The sequence below is a fragment of the Pristiophorus japonicus genome, chromosome 11 (assembly GCF_044704955.1).
Source record: "Pristiophorus japonicus isolate sPriJap1 chromosome 11, sPriJap1.hap1, whole genome shotgun sequence".
NCBI lineage: Eukaryota > Metazoa > Chordata > Chondrichthyes > Pristiophoridae > Pristiophorus > Pristiophorus japonicus.
Window position 1 is genome coordinate 37815571 of NC_091987.1, and position 15369 is coordinate 37830939.

At 42.2% G+C, this 15369-nt stretch overlaps 1 protein-coding gene across 13 annotated transcripts in view; it reads left to right on the plus strand.

Annotated features, from left to right (window-relative positions):
- dmd (dystrophin) overlaps nucleotides 1-3447 on the plus strand; it is a 2299423-nt gene extending 2295976 nt beyond the window's left edge. For all 13 annotated transcript variants that reach the window (XM_070893344.1, XM_070893337.1, XM_070893339.1 and 10 more), the window contains one exon: nucleotides 1870-3447. In XM_070893344.1, the coding sequence (XP_070749445.1) occupies nucleotides 1870-1881 (12 nt within the window). In that variant the 3' untranslated portion in view covers nucleotides 1882-3447. The remainder of the gene's footprint in view (nucleotides 1-1869) is intronic.
- The last annotated feature ends 11922 nt before the right edge of the window (nucleotides 3448-15369 follow it).

The window sequence follows — 15369 nt, forward strand, 5'->3', positions numbered from 1 at the left end:
AGCCTGCACCACCATTCAATATGATCATGGCTGATCATGCAACTTCAGTACTCCATTCCTGCTTTCTCTCCATACCCCTTGATCCCTTTAGCCGTAAGGGCCACATCTAACTCCCCTTTGAATATATCCAACGAACTGGCCTCAACAACTTTCTGTGGTCGAGAATTCCACAGGTTCACAATTCTCTGAGTGAAGAAGTTTCTCCTTATCTCGGTCCTAAATGGCTTACCCCTTATCCTTAGACTGTGACCCTTGGTTCTGGACTTCCCCAACATCAGGAACATTCTTCCTGCATCTAACCTGTCCAATCCCGTCAGAATTTTATATGTTTCTATGAGATCCCCTCTCATTCTTCTAAATTCCAGTGAATATAAGCCTAGTCGATCCAGACTTTCATATGACAGTCCTGCCATCCCGGGAATCAGTCTGGTGAATCTTCGCTGCACTCCCTCAATAGCAAGAATGTCCTTCCTCAGATTAGGAGACCAAAACTGTACATAATATTCAAGGTGTGGCCTCACCAAGGCCCTGTACAACTGCAGTAAGACATCCCTTTGGAGCACTTATTTTTATTTTTATAGTATATAATGTAACCAGTCTTAGCAGCAATGGGCTAAATCTTGTCCTGATCAAGGCAATTTGGAGTGTCACAAGGAACAGTTTATTTGAGCACAACACTGGTTGCTCCCTGAATAGCTTTGCAGAGTGAAAGAAGATAGTATTTTTACTGTTGATCTGTACTGCTCACATTTTCAATGGTCAAAAATCAAATATGCTTCAGCTATAGATATCTCACCAAGCATTTTGGAGGGTTTTAAGGGAATAAGATGGAATTTTGTAAGCACATTTTTGAATTAATAATTAGTCACAGTGAATAGTTACTCATTTTTAAACCAGCTCAGTGTATATTGAAAATGTAACAAGTAATCGTAGTCTTGTTAGACAACTCAACAGGTACAGCCTTGATCCTCATACACTTACTTGCCATTAGGATTACTGGTTAGCAGTTAAATTGGGAACCCCAGAATATGTTTCCTTCCCTAGTTCAAGAGCACCCAGGCCAGATGTAGCATTGCTAATGGCAACAGGTTCAACTGTAACACCACGAATGGCACATCAGCTGAAATTAGTTAACTCAGATAAGGGAATTGAACCTGGGGCCTTCTTGGTTTGCATGCTCAGTATCACACAAGGGAGTGGTTGACCCACTAATCCATCAAAAAGCTTACGAATGTGCTACTTAATTGGTAGGAAGGGTTTTAGAGTGGTTCCTGGAACTCGTCTGTTGAGTCTTGCATGTTGGAACTTATTTTACTTGGATTTGATTTTTGATCAATAGAATCATAAGCAGAATAGGTCACCAAAAGAAAAACTACCTTTTATTTCAAAATGTGTCTCTGAGACTTTTAGCTAATTCTCTAATTAATTCAAAGTTAAAAATCATGATGTCATCTCTTGCCTTCTCATTACAGGTCACCTTGCACCATTACAGTTGATCTTTGCTTATTCATATTTATGTCTCCAGCCAAGTCCTAGGATAGAGTGAGGGGGACCTGTAAACACGAACCTAAATGCTACCAAGCCCATACATATACAACAAAAATAAAAACCATTGGAGCAATTAATTTTGATTCGTCATCCCTTGAATTTACTTCTTTGCAGAAAACATCATGATTTTTAACGCATTGATAAAATTCACACGCATCTGCTTCTCTCCTGCTCAGTGTGGCGCTACAAAATCATAACCCGCTCACCCAGAGCTGCTCAACCCTGTCCCCTGCACTCCAAGGATGTAAGGCGAGGGGTAACTGCTGCAAGACCTGTCCAAAGTGACCCCAGTAATCCTCTCTGGTTTATTTCTATCTGCAGGTAACAATGTAGGCAGTCTCTTCCATATGGTGGATGACCTGGGCCGAGCAATGGAAACCTTGGTGACGGTCATGACCGACGACGAGACAGCAGAGTAACCAGATGTGCTTTATCACAACATTGGCTTCAGATGTCAAGCATGGTTTTTATATGTTCATACAAAATATAAATGGATTGGACCGTACAGGTTTACAAGTTAAAAAAAAAGAAAACATCTATTTTTTTGTGAAAGGTAGTGGTAATATACTGTAGATTTTAGTAATTTCCTAAGTCTGTTATTGTTTTGTTAACAATGGCAGGTTTTACAGTTCTATGCAATTGTACAAAAGAATAGAATGAAAACATATAAAATCTTGGTAGCTACATACCTTGCCATTTCTTTGTATGGAACGTGTTTCGGATTGTTAAATTTGTAACAATTATGAAGATTGTTCACTAAAAGGGTGCTTTCTAACAAAATATACATAATTTTATTGTTTATAAACCCTCATCCCCAGAACAAGACAATTTTGAAATTGTAAGAGGTAATGCTTTTGTCTTTGCAACATTACAGCTCTAATCAAATAAGAAAAAATGTTCATGATCAGTGTTATTCTTTTTCTTTCTTCTTAATCAGTAAAATATTGTAGCACATAGCAGTACCAAAACTCTTTATCTGACATTCATTCACAAATCTCCATTTTTTTTAATGAAATGCCAGGAATGAATCGCTGCATCTCCCAGGAAATCACAATCACTCGAGCATAATAGTCACACGATGGAGAGCTTTTATTTGTTCGGCTTTAAGATACCTTTATCTACAAAAATCAGTCATTAACTACCATGTTATTTCTACCTCATTTTTTTTGTTTTTGGATAAATTTTACCACAGATTAAATACAGATTTAGTTGTAATTTGAAACAAAAATTCTTAAAATGTAAAAGATGCATAAAATCTTTCCATAGACTTCTCAAATTAAATCACACAAATAGCCTCTCCATGATCGGACAGAAGTTTTTAAGAGCATATGTGGCTGTTTGTAGTTACATTATCTTTCTAAGGCAACTTCGAAGCAACTTTTTTAAGGCGTCATCAGTTTTCTAATCCATTTAAATAAGGTACAAACTAAGGGTTAGTTTACTACAGATGTTGCTGCTAAAATAGGTATTTGCTTGCAGCAACTGTGTTCTTGGTTGTGATTTCATTAAATAGAATATTAGTTTTTTGGGGTGAGTCAGAAAAAAAACAGATGCAAACTATGAATTACTGTTACCTTAAAAATATCATGAGAAACATTTGAGTTCACTTTGTATGACCTGAATGTATTTGACTATGGAAGTAATCAGTATAACTTGGTGCATAAATATCACTATGGCATGTTATGTCATTTTAACCAGTATTGTTTGTTATTCAAATATCATCATAATATATTGCATTATGCATTATGTTAACATCTTCAATACATACACTAATTGTTTTGTAAAGTATATTTTCCTGCATAATCACCACATATCAAGTTCCACACAATATATGCCTTACTATTGTATTATATATTGCTTTACTGTGTATACAAATAAAGCACGCAGTTATATTACTTATATTGGTTCTTTATTTGCATGTTGTAGCACAAAGCATGATATTTGGTTTCAATCTTAAAAACGGTAATGCTGAGAAGACAACAGTTAATATTTATTGATAAGATTATGGTCAATAGTGATACATTGTATTTAGTGGCTGGGTTGTACCTGCTAACTGTTGCTTCCTTACTACAGTGAAACCTGTAAATTACAAATACCTTCGGGACTGGCATCATCTGTCTTTTTTTGCAGTTGTCCTTCCTTTTCAAATGGTCATTGTATGCACTGTAAAAGTTTTAGAGTGACAATTTGTACTAGTTTTTTGTGCGTCCTTCTGCCCATGCGCACATTGGACTCCGCCCCCTTTTTGAGCAAGGGCCCTCAATTCGGTCGTGCGTGCACAGTGCGATGTATCAGGAAGTTGGAAGTAAGAGCCAAACCATGAGCCCGTGTGGAGCTGTCCGCTGGAACTGGATTTGCTTCTAGCTTTTGGATTATTTGGAACATTTTCACAGCCTTCTGTGGGAGAGAAAACATCGGAAATAGTGGGAGAGAGAGAGAAAGACTGGGGGTGGGGGGGAAAGAAACATAGAAACATAGAAAATAGGTGCAGGAGTAGGCCATTCGGCCCTTCGAGCCTGCACCACCATTCAATGACTTCATGGCTGAACATGCAACTTCAGTACCCCATTCCTGCTTTCTCGCCATACCCCTTGATCCCTCTAGTAGTAAGGACTACATCTAACTCCTTTTTGAATATATTTAGTGAATTGGCCTCAACAACTTTCTGTGGTAGAGAATTCTACAGGTTCACCACTCTCTGGGTGAAGAAGTTTCTCCTCATCTCGGTCCTAAATGGCTTACCCCTTATCCTTAGACTGTGACCCCTGGTTCTGGACTTCCCCAACATTGGGAACATTCTTCCTGCATCTAACCTGTCTAAACCCATCAGAATTTTAAACATTTCTATGAGATCCCCTCTCATTCTTCTGAACTCCAGTGAATACAAGCCCAGTTGATCCAGTCTTTCTTGATATGTCAGTCCCGCCATCCTGGGAATCAGTCTGGTGAACCTTTGCTGCACTCCCTCAATAGCAAGAATGTCCTTCCTCAAGTTAGGAGACCAAAACTGTACACAATACTCCAGGTGTGGCCTCACCAAGGCCCTGTACAACTGTAGTAACACCTCCTTGCCCCTGTACTCAAATCCCCTCACTATGAAGGCCAACATGCCATTTGCTTTCTTAACTGCCTGCTGTACCTGCATGCTAACCTTCAATGACCGATGTACCATGACACCCAGGTCTCGTTGCACCTCCCCTTTTCCTAATCTGTCACCATTCAGATAATAGTCTGTCTCTCTGTTTTTACCACCGAAGTAGATAACCTCACATTTATCCACATTATACTTCATTTGCCATGCATTTTCCCACTCACCTAACCTATCCAAGTCACTCTGCAGCCTCGTAGCATCCTCCTCGCAGCTCACACTGCCACCCAACCTAGTGTCATCCGCAAATTTGGAGATACTACATTTAATCCCCTCGTCCAAATCATTAATGTACAATGTAAACAGCTGGGGCCCCAGCACAGAATATTGCGGTACCCCACTAGTCACTGCCTGCCATTCTGAAAAGTACCCATTTACTCCTACTCTTTGCTTCCTGTCTGCCAACCAGTTCTCAATCCACGTCAGCTCACTACCCCCAATCCCATGTGCTTTAACTTTGCACATTAATCTCTTGTGTGGGACCTTGTCGAAAGCCTTCTGAAAGTCCAAATACACCACACCAACTGGTTCTCCCTTGTCCACTCTACTGGAAACATCCTCAAAAAATCCAGAAGATTTGTCAAGCATGATTTCCCTTTCACAAATCCATGCTGACTTGGACCTATCATGTCACCTCTTTCCAAATGCACTGCTATGACATCCTTAATAATTGATTCCACCATTTTACCCACTACTGATGTCAGGCTGACCGGTCTATAATTCCCTGTTTTCTCTCTCCCTCCTTTTTTAAAAAGTGGGGTTACATTGGCTACCCTCCACGCCATCGGAACTGATCCAGAGTCTATGGAATGTTGGAAAATGACTGTCAATGATAGAGCGAAAGAGACTGCGGGTGGGGGGGGAGAGAGAGAGACTGGGGGGGTGGGAAGAGAGAGACATGGGGGGGAAGAGAGAGACTGAGGGGGAAGCGAGAGAGAGAGACAAGGGGAGGGGGTGGAGAGAGAGACTGATGGGGGTGGGAGTGGGGAATGAGACATGGGGGGGTGGCGGGTGGGTAGAGAGAGAGAGACTGGGGAGGGGGTGAGTGAGAGAGTCTGGGGGGGAGAGAGAGAGAAGGACTGGGGGTGCATGAACTTAGACTGGGGGAAGTCAGGAACTTGGGGTGGGATGGGGAGCTCTATCCTCTCCGGGATCTGAAGTCAGAATGGCTCGAATTACATTTTGCCAAGTCACTCAGAACTTGGGCTGGGCGGTTCCAATTACACATTCCAGAGTAACTTCTGGGTGTGGCTTATCCTCCAAGGGGACCAATCAGCAATCGGGTAATGTGATCATGGAGAGCCAATCAGAGTATTTTCTAGTGCAACTACCTACGTCCAAAAGGTTTCACAACAACCTTGAAGAACCAGTTGAGATTATGATCAGCACCTACTCAGTTGCAATAACGCTAAGAATCCCCCACCACATACCAGAGTTCAGCATTGTTCACGTAACAGTTTTGAAGTCTAATTTACTGTTTCACTTCAAACTGCTCTCACTTGGATCAGAGTATAACTTCAGCAATGATCTGCTTACTAGCATTAGGGTAGTCACAGGACAAAAAAAAGGGAAAATACGATGACAGGTTGTGCCCGTATATTGAAGCTTCCAAAGGCAAACCTTAGAACGGATTGAGAGCATTTGGGACGGAAGACACAACAGGTGTCGTATGTGTAGAAGTGAAACTCTCATTTTCTGGTTGCAAACAGACTGACTGATAGCTGGGTCTCACAAGCCTGCCCAACACAATAGAGCAGCAGAGAGATAGAGATACCCAGGACAATCATCCATCTTCACTCCGCAAAGCTCCTCAAAGAAATGGATCCACCATCAGAAGCCAAGGGAATGAAGACAATGGTGGGGTCAAGGGGAGAGGGGTTGGCAGCAACTGCTGAAAGAGTGTATGGATGTAGTGCTGGGGCAGGAAAGGATGGCTCCTCTCGCTGTTCACACATGCTTTCCTTGATTTGGGAGGCTGGTGAGGTCAGTGCATGCAGGTCAGCACGAGGCCACGGCGGGTTTTGTGAAAGAAATAGCTTTTGTTGAATAGGGAGTTCTTTACCCAGCATCCATAGCAGCAGTGAAGTGGCTCTCGCCCTGGGACAGAGCCATGCAAGCATTCAATCCCAGAGATAGCGCGTTCTCTACTGCTGTGGATGCTGGGTAAAGAGCTCCCCATTCCACAAAAGTCATTTCTTTCACAAAACCCGCTACCTCCTCGCACTGACCTACATACACTGACCCCACGAAAGTGACCGGCCCAAGGGAATTTGCAGGCAGAAAGGAAGCAAGCTGTAAGGGGAAGTGCCAGTGATCCCTACTAACTGAGATTTACAGATTCAACAGTTTTGCAATCGTTGTGTCCCGTGCTTTAACTTGTAAAAGAGCTTGACACATTGAAGGCTGTTCGTAATTTGTGAGTGTCCATGGTTTCAGAGTGCCTCTTATATATTTTACCATGTAAATGATTTGGATCTTAAAGTGTCCATTTCTTGCAGCTGTTGGTTTATTACAGGTTTCACTGTAGTCTGTTAGTAATGAGGTAGATAGATGTTTCAAGCAGATCTCTTTCATAAAGTTAGAGGTCAAACTACTTTTGTATGCATCTTGTTCATTGTGCAAGATAGGTTATTGTAATATATTTAGTATGATTTTTTAACCTGGTTAATTTTCTAAGTAATACATATTGGTAGGATAATGTTGAATTACAGAAAGGAAGGGCACAGGAATACAAGGGAAAACGCAAGATTGAAGAAGCGTCGGCATTGCCCTATGTGAGTTTTATTATTTGTTTTGTGTTAACATGATTGGCTGAATTTTGGAGGGTTTGGAGCAATGGCTCATTCTTCGGTCAGAATAAAAAGAAAGACTGGAATTCATATCGCGCCTTTCACGACTACCAGACGTCTCAAAGTGCTTTACAGCCAATTAAGTACTTTTTGAAGTGTAGTCACTGTTGTAATGTGGGAAGCATGGCAGCCAATTTGTGCACAGCAAGCTCCCACAAACAGTAACGTGATAATGACCAGATCATCTATTTTTGTTATGTTGATTGAGGGATAAATATTAGCCAGGACACCAGGAATAACTGCCCTGCTCTTCTTCAAAATAGTGCCATGGGATCTTTTACGTCTACCTGAGAGAACAGCCAGGGCCTCGGTTTAACGTCACATCCAAAAGACTGCACCTCTGACAGTGCAGCACTCCCTCAGTACTGCACTAGAGTGTCAGCCTAGATTTAGGTCCAGGGACTTTAATCCACAACCTTCTGACTCAGAGACGAGTGTGCTATCCACTGAGCCACAGCTGACAAGCCCATGACAATAAGTCATGGAGCAGACGAGGGTGCTCTTACCCTAACTGCACAAGAACAGCGAGAGGCCATTTATCCCAACAAGCCCTATTAGAATGATCCTCAAACCGAACTGTGTTCACTTCTCACCATATCCCTCTTCCTCAGCAACCCCCCCACCTACTCCCTGCCTTGCCTCAAGAGCATAGCTGTACCCATTTCCACTGTTAGCTTCAATATCATCCCTGACAACTTTATCCTTTATATCTATTATCTTCTTTATATTAAATAGTTCTGTCTGAATTCCCAGATTACTCTTAATGTTTGAAATATTTGACTGTGTGAACAATTTGTCTGGATCAAATTTATCACGGCACTCATGAGTTAGAAAAATTTCTATTTGGTTGTCTTAAAGTCTTCTCTTCCCCTTTAAGAACAAACCTAACTTCACTTATTCTTTCATAAATTGGATCCCTAAAACCTGGTAGCATTGTGGGTTCACTGTGCATGAATACCAAAATATTTAGGCTCTAAGCAGCACTCAGTGTTCTGGTTGACTGAATTACTCTCTTCTGTCAGCTCACATGGTATTAGCCACTTGGCATAGTCGGGGCTAATTCCAGGCAAAGATATTTGGCCACTTTCCTGCTGGGTCTGACAGTTCATAAGAAATAGGAACAGGAGTAGACCATTTGGCCCCTCGAGCCTGCTCCGCCATTCAATAAGATCATGACTGATCTGATCATGGAATCAGCTCCACTTCCCTGCCCACTCCCCATAAGCCTTTTACACCCTTATCGCTCAAAAAATTGTCTATCTCCGTCTTAAATATATTCAATGACCCAGCCTCCACAGCTCTCTGGGGAAGAGAATTCCATAGATTTACAACCCTCTGAGAGAAGAAATTCCTCTTCATCTCAGTTTTAAATGGGCGGCCCCTTATTTTAAGACTATCTCCCCTAGTTTTAGTTTCCCCTATGAGTAGAAATATCCTCTCTGCATCCACCCTGTCGAGCCCCCTCATTATCTTATAAGTTTCAATAAGATCACCTCTCATTCTTCTGAACTCTAATGAATATAGGCTCAACATACTCAACCTATCTTCATAAGTCAACCCCTCATCTCCAGAATCAATCTAGTGAACCTTCTCTGAACAGCCTCCAAAGCTGCATGCAGTACACCAGGTGTGGTCTTACCAATACCCTGTACAGTTGTAGCAGGACTTCTCTACTTTTATACTTTATCCCCCTTGCAATGAAGGCCAACATTCCATTTGCCTTCCTGATTACTTGCTGTACCTGCATACTATTTGTATTTCATGCATAAGGACCCCAAGGTCTCTCTGTACTGCAGCACCTTGCAATTTTCTCTATTTAAATTATAATTTGCTTTTCTATTATTTCTGCCAAAATGGATAACCTCACATTTTCCCATATTATACTTCATCTGCTAAATTTTTGCCCACTCACTTAACCTGTCTATATTTGTTTGCAGATATTTTATGTCCTCACTATTTGCTTTCCCACCCATCTTTGTATCATCAGCAAACTTGGCAACATTACACTCGGTCCCTTCATCCAAGTCATTAATGGATTTCTTAGCTGACCTTAAACCTGCTACATTTAAACTGGATGTAGACACGTTCGTGGCGAATCTACCAAAATTCCTTGGATTCATGGGCGGTCAGTCCCAGCAGATTGGAAAACCGCAAATGTAATGCCCCTATTTAAAAAAGGAGGCAGACAAAAAGCAGGCAACTGTAGACCAGTTAGCCTAACATCTGTCTTTGGGAAAATGCTGGAGTCCATTATTAAGGAAGCAGTAGCGGGACATTTGGAAAAACATAGACACGTAGAAAATAGGTGCAGGAGTAGGCCATTCGGCCCTTCGAGCCTGCACCACCATTCAATAAGATCATGGCTGATCATTCACCTCAGTACCCTTTACCTGCATTCTCTCCATACCCCTTGATCCCTTTAGCTGTAAGGGCCATATCTAACTCCCTCTTGAATATATCCAATGAACTGGAATCAATAACTCTCTGCGGTAGGGAATTCCACAGGTTAACAACTTTCTGAGTGAAGAAGTTTCTCCTCATCTCAGTCCTAAATGGCTTATCCCTTATCCTTAGACTATGTCCCCTGGTTCTGGACTTCCCCAACATCGGGAACATTCTTCCTGCATCTAACCTGTCCAGCCCCATCAGAATTTTATATGTTTCTATGAGATCCCCTCTCATCGTTCTAAACACCAGTGAATACAGGCTCAGTTGATCTAGTCTCTCCTCATATGTCAGTCCTGCCATCCCAGGAATCAGTCTGGTGAACCTTTGCTGCACTCCCTCAATAGCAAGAACGTCCTTCCTCAGATTAGGAGACCAAACTGAACACAATATTTCAGGTGAGGCCTCAGTAAGGTCCTGTACAATGGCAGTAAGACCTCCCTGCTCCGATACTCAAATCCCCTAGCTATGAAGGCCAACATACCATTTGCCTTCTTCACCGCCTGCTGTACCTGCATGCCAACTTTTAATGACTGATGTACCATGACACCCAGGTCTCGTTCCACCTCCCCTTTTCCTAATCTGCCGCCATTCAGATAATATTCTGCCTTCGTGATTTGCCACCAAAGTGGATAACCTCACATTTATCCACATTTTACTGCATCTGCCATGCATTTCCCCACTCACCTAACCTGTCCAAGTCACCCTGCAGCCTTTTAGCATCCTCCTCACAGCTCACACCACCACCCAGCTTAGTGTCATCTGCAAACTTGGAGATATTACATTCAATTCCCTCATCCAAATCATTAATGTATATTGTAAAGAACTGGGGTCCCAGCACTGAGCCCTGCGGCACTCCACTAGTCACTGCCTGTGATTCTGAAAAGGGTCCGTTTATCCCGACTCTCTGCTTCCTGTCTGCCAACCAATTTTCTATCCACGTCAGTACGTTACCCCAATACCATGTGCTTTAATTTTGCACACTAATCTCTTGTGTGGGACCTTGTCAAAAGCCTTTTGAAAGTCCAAATACACCACATCCACTGGTTCTCCCTTGTCCACTCGACCAGTTACATCCTCAAAAAATTCCAGAAGATTTGTCAAGCAGGATTTGCCTTTCATAAATCCATGCTGACTTGGAACGATCCCATCACTGCTTTCCAAACGTGCTGCTATTTCATCTTTAATAATTGATTCCAACATTTTCCCCACTACTGATGTCAGACTAACCGGTCTATAATTACCCGTTTTCTCTCTCCCTCCTTTCTAAAAAAGTGGTGTTATATTACCTACCCTCCAGTCCATAGGAACCGATCCAGAGTCGATAGACTGTTGGAAACTGATCACCAATGCATCCACTATTTCTAGGGCCACTTCCTTAAGTACTCTGCAGACTATCAGGCCCCGGGGATTTATCGGCCTTCAATCCCATCAATTTCCCTAACACCATTTCCTGCCTAATAAGGATTTCCTTCAGTTCGTCCTTTTCACTAGACCCTCGATCCCCTAATATTTCCGGAAGGTTAATTGTGTCTTCCTTCGTGAAGACAGCACCAAAGTATTTGTTTAACTGGTCTGCTATTTCTTTGTTCCCCATTATAAATTCACCTGAATCTGACTGCAAGGGACCTATGTTTGTTTTCACTCATCTTTTTCTCTTCACATATCTATAGAAACTTTTGTAGTCAGTTTTTATGTTCCCAGCAAGCTTCCTCTCATACTCTATTTTCCCCCTGCTAATTAACCCTATGTCCTCTTCTGCTGTATTACAACATTCTCCCAGTCCTCAGGTTTGCTGCTTTTTCTGGCCAATTTATTTGCTTCTTCCTTAGATTTAACACTATCCTTAATTTCCCTTGTTAGCCACGGTTGAGCCACCTTCCCAGTTTCATTTTTAATCCAGACAGAGATGTACAATTGTTGAAGTTCGTCTATGTGATCTTTAAATGTTTGCCATTGCCTATCCACCATCAACACTTTAAGTATCACTCGCCAGTCTATTCTAGCCAATTCACGTCTCATACCATCGAAGTTACCTTTCCTTAAGTTCAGGACCCTAGTCTCTGAATTAACTATGTCACTCTCCATCTTAATAAAGAATTCTACCATGTGATGGTCACTTCCCCAAGGGGCCTCGCACAACAAGATTGTTAATTAGTCCTTTCTCATTACACATCGCCCAGTCTTGGAAGGCCAGCCCTCTAGTTGGTTCCTCGACATATTGGTCTAGAAAAACATCCCTAATACACTCCAGGAAATCTTCTTCCACCGCATTGCTACCAGTTTGGTTCGCCCAATCAATATGTAGATTAGAGTCACCCATGATAACTGCTGTACCTTTATTGCATGCATCCCTCATTTCTTGTTTGATGCTGTCCCCAACCTCACTACTAATGTTTGGTGGTCTGTACACAACTCCCACTAGCGTTTTCTGCCCTTTGGTATTCCGTAGCTCCACCCATACAGATTCCACATCAACCAAGCTAATGTCCTTCCTTACTATTGCATTAATTTCCTCTTTAATCAGCAACGCCACCCCACCTCCTTTTCCTTTCTGTCTATCCTTCCTAAATTTTGAATACCCTTGGATGTTGAGTTCCCAGCCTTGGTCACCCTGGAGTCATGTCTCCATGATGCCAATTACATCATATCCGTTAGCTGATATCTGCGCAGTTAATTCTTCCACCTTATTCCGAATACTCCTCGCATTGAGGCACAGAGCCTTCAGGCTTGACTTTTTAACATCCTTTGCCCCTTTGGACCTTTTTGCTTTTTGCCTTGGGTTTCTCTGCCCTCCACTTTTACTTCAATCAAGCAGAGTCAGCATGGTTTTATGAAAGGGAAATCATTTTTGACAAATTTGCTGGAGTTCTTTGAGTATGTAACGAGCAGGGTGGATAAGGGGGAAATAGTGGATGTGGTGCATTTGTATTTCCAGAAGGCATTCGATAAGGTGTCACATAAGAAGTTACAGCATAAGATAAAAGCTCACGGGGTTGGTGGTAATATATTCACATGGATAGAGGATTGGCTAACTAATAGAAAACAAAGAGTCGGGATAAATGGGTCATTTTCCAGTTGGTAAACTGCGATTAGTGGGGTGCCACAGGGATCAGTGCTTGGTCCTCAACTATTTATAATCTATATTAATGACTTGGATGAAGGGACCGAGTGTAATGTAGCCAAGTTTACTGATGATAAAAAGGTGGGTGGGAAAGAAAATTGTGAGGAGGACACAAAAAATCTGCAAAGGAATATAGACAGGCTAAGTGAGTGGGCAAAAACTTGGCAGATGGAGTATAATGTGGGAAAATGTGAGGTTATCCACTTTGGCAGAAAAAATAGAAAAGCAAATTATCACTTAAATAGAGAAAAATTGCAAAGTGCTGCAGTACAGTGAGACCTGGGGGTCCTTGTGCATGAAACACAAAAAGTTAGTATGCAGGTACAGCAAGTATTCAGGAAGGCAAATGGAAAGTTGACCTTTATTGCAAGGGGGATACAGTATAAAAGCAGTGAAGTCCTGCTACAACTGTACAGGATATTGGTGAGGCCACGCCTGGAGTACTGTGTACAGTTTTGGTCTCTGTATTTATGGAAGGATATACTTGCATTGGAGGCTGTTCAGAGAAGGTTCACTAGGTTGATTGCGGAGATGAGGGGATTGAGTAGGTTGGACCTATATGGATTGGAGTTCAGAAGAATGAGAGGTGATCTTATTGAAACATAAGATAATGAGGGGGCTCGACAGGGTGGATGCAGAGAGGATATTTCCACTCATAAGGGCTGTGGTGTCCCTGCACCGTACTACAAACTCACACGAGGCATGTACTGCAGACACAGTCACTACGTGACCTTAACCTTTATTCCCAGGACCAAGGAGTGCTGACCCTGGGTGGGACCTCCCCTTTTATACCTGGAAACCCAGGTGAGGAGTGTCTCCCACAAGTTCACCCCCTGTGGTCAGGGTGTGCATTTCTAGGGTATAAGTATAGTGTACAGGAGTTGCATGAAGGTTACAGTTATATGAAGATTAGCGTTGTATGATGGTTACATACATGACAAGGGTGACTAAAACTAGGGGAGATAGTCTTAGAATAAGGGGCCGCCCATTTAAAACCGAGATTAGGAAAAATTTGTTCTCTGAGGGTTGTAAATCTATGGAATTCTCTGCCCCAGAGAGCTGTGGAGGCTGGGTCATTGAATATATTTAAGGCGGAGATAGACAGATTTTTGAGCGATAAGGGAGTAAAGGGTTATGGGGAATGGGGATGGAAGTGGAGCTGAGTCCATGATCAGATCAGCCATGATCCCATTGAATGGCGGAGCAGGCTAGAGGTGCCAAATGGCCTACTCCTGCTCCTATTTCTTATGTTCTTATGTAATGAGGTACGAACTAGTGAGTAAACACTGTTTTTTGCCAAAATAAACAGAACACTTAAGACGCTTTAATCAGCAACTTTGAAATTAACATTAATGCAGTGGATAGTGGTTATCGCGACTGCCCATTTTAAATGTGGACATTTTTAGTCATAGAGATGGTATTTCTTATATGTTATACTTGAGACCATTGAATTTCAATTTTCACAGAAAAGCAAACGTAATTTCCAAATGTGATCCAACAATACCAACAAAAGTCATGTGACCCAAATGTAATAAAAATGATTTAACTAATTCAGTTGCCTTGACGTAATGACCTTAGACACAGGCCTTTGTGTTGGATTGTTTTTCTGTAGTGCTTTGTTTCTCGACTTGACCATCTTTTTTTCGAACTGTTTGTCAGCTTTTTTGAGTTTTGCACTTTGTTCCACTCTTACTATCCATTCGTAGTCAGAGCTTGTCTATCAATGACATCACTTCCCACTTCTGCACCATCACTTTCTGAGTCTCTCAAGGATCCCAGCTGTCCCTCGGTGACACTATCCACAAACATAGGGTCAGCTACCACACCCAGTTTTTTTTTTGTATTTATCTTGCGCCTTTAATGTAGTGAAACGTCCCAAGTTCTACCACTGCACCATCTCTCTTGACCCCTCCATTGCCTCTCTGCTATCAGATTGCTTGTATGGTATGCAGTTTTGGAAGAACCAGAATTTCCACCAGCTAAGCATTTGAACGGTCAAAGCAATCATCTTCGGCTCCGACCCTAAACTCTGTACTCTTGCTATCAGATCAGTTCTCCTCCCTGGCCACTGTCTTGGGTTGAACCAGTTTATTCACAATCTTGGCCTTTATTCGACCTCAAGCTGAGCTTCTGACCCCATATCCTCTCCATCATATAGACCACTTGGCTTTCGCCTCTACATTTCCCGACTCCACCCTATCTCAGCACAGGGGAGATATGATTGTACTAGAGAGGTTTCAGAGGAGATTTACGAG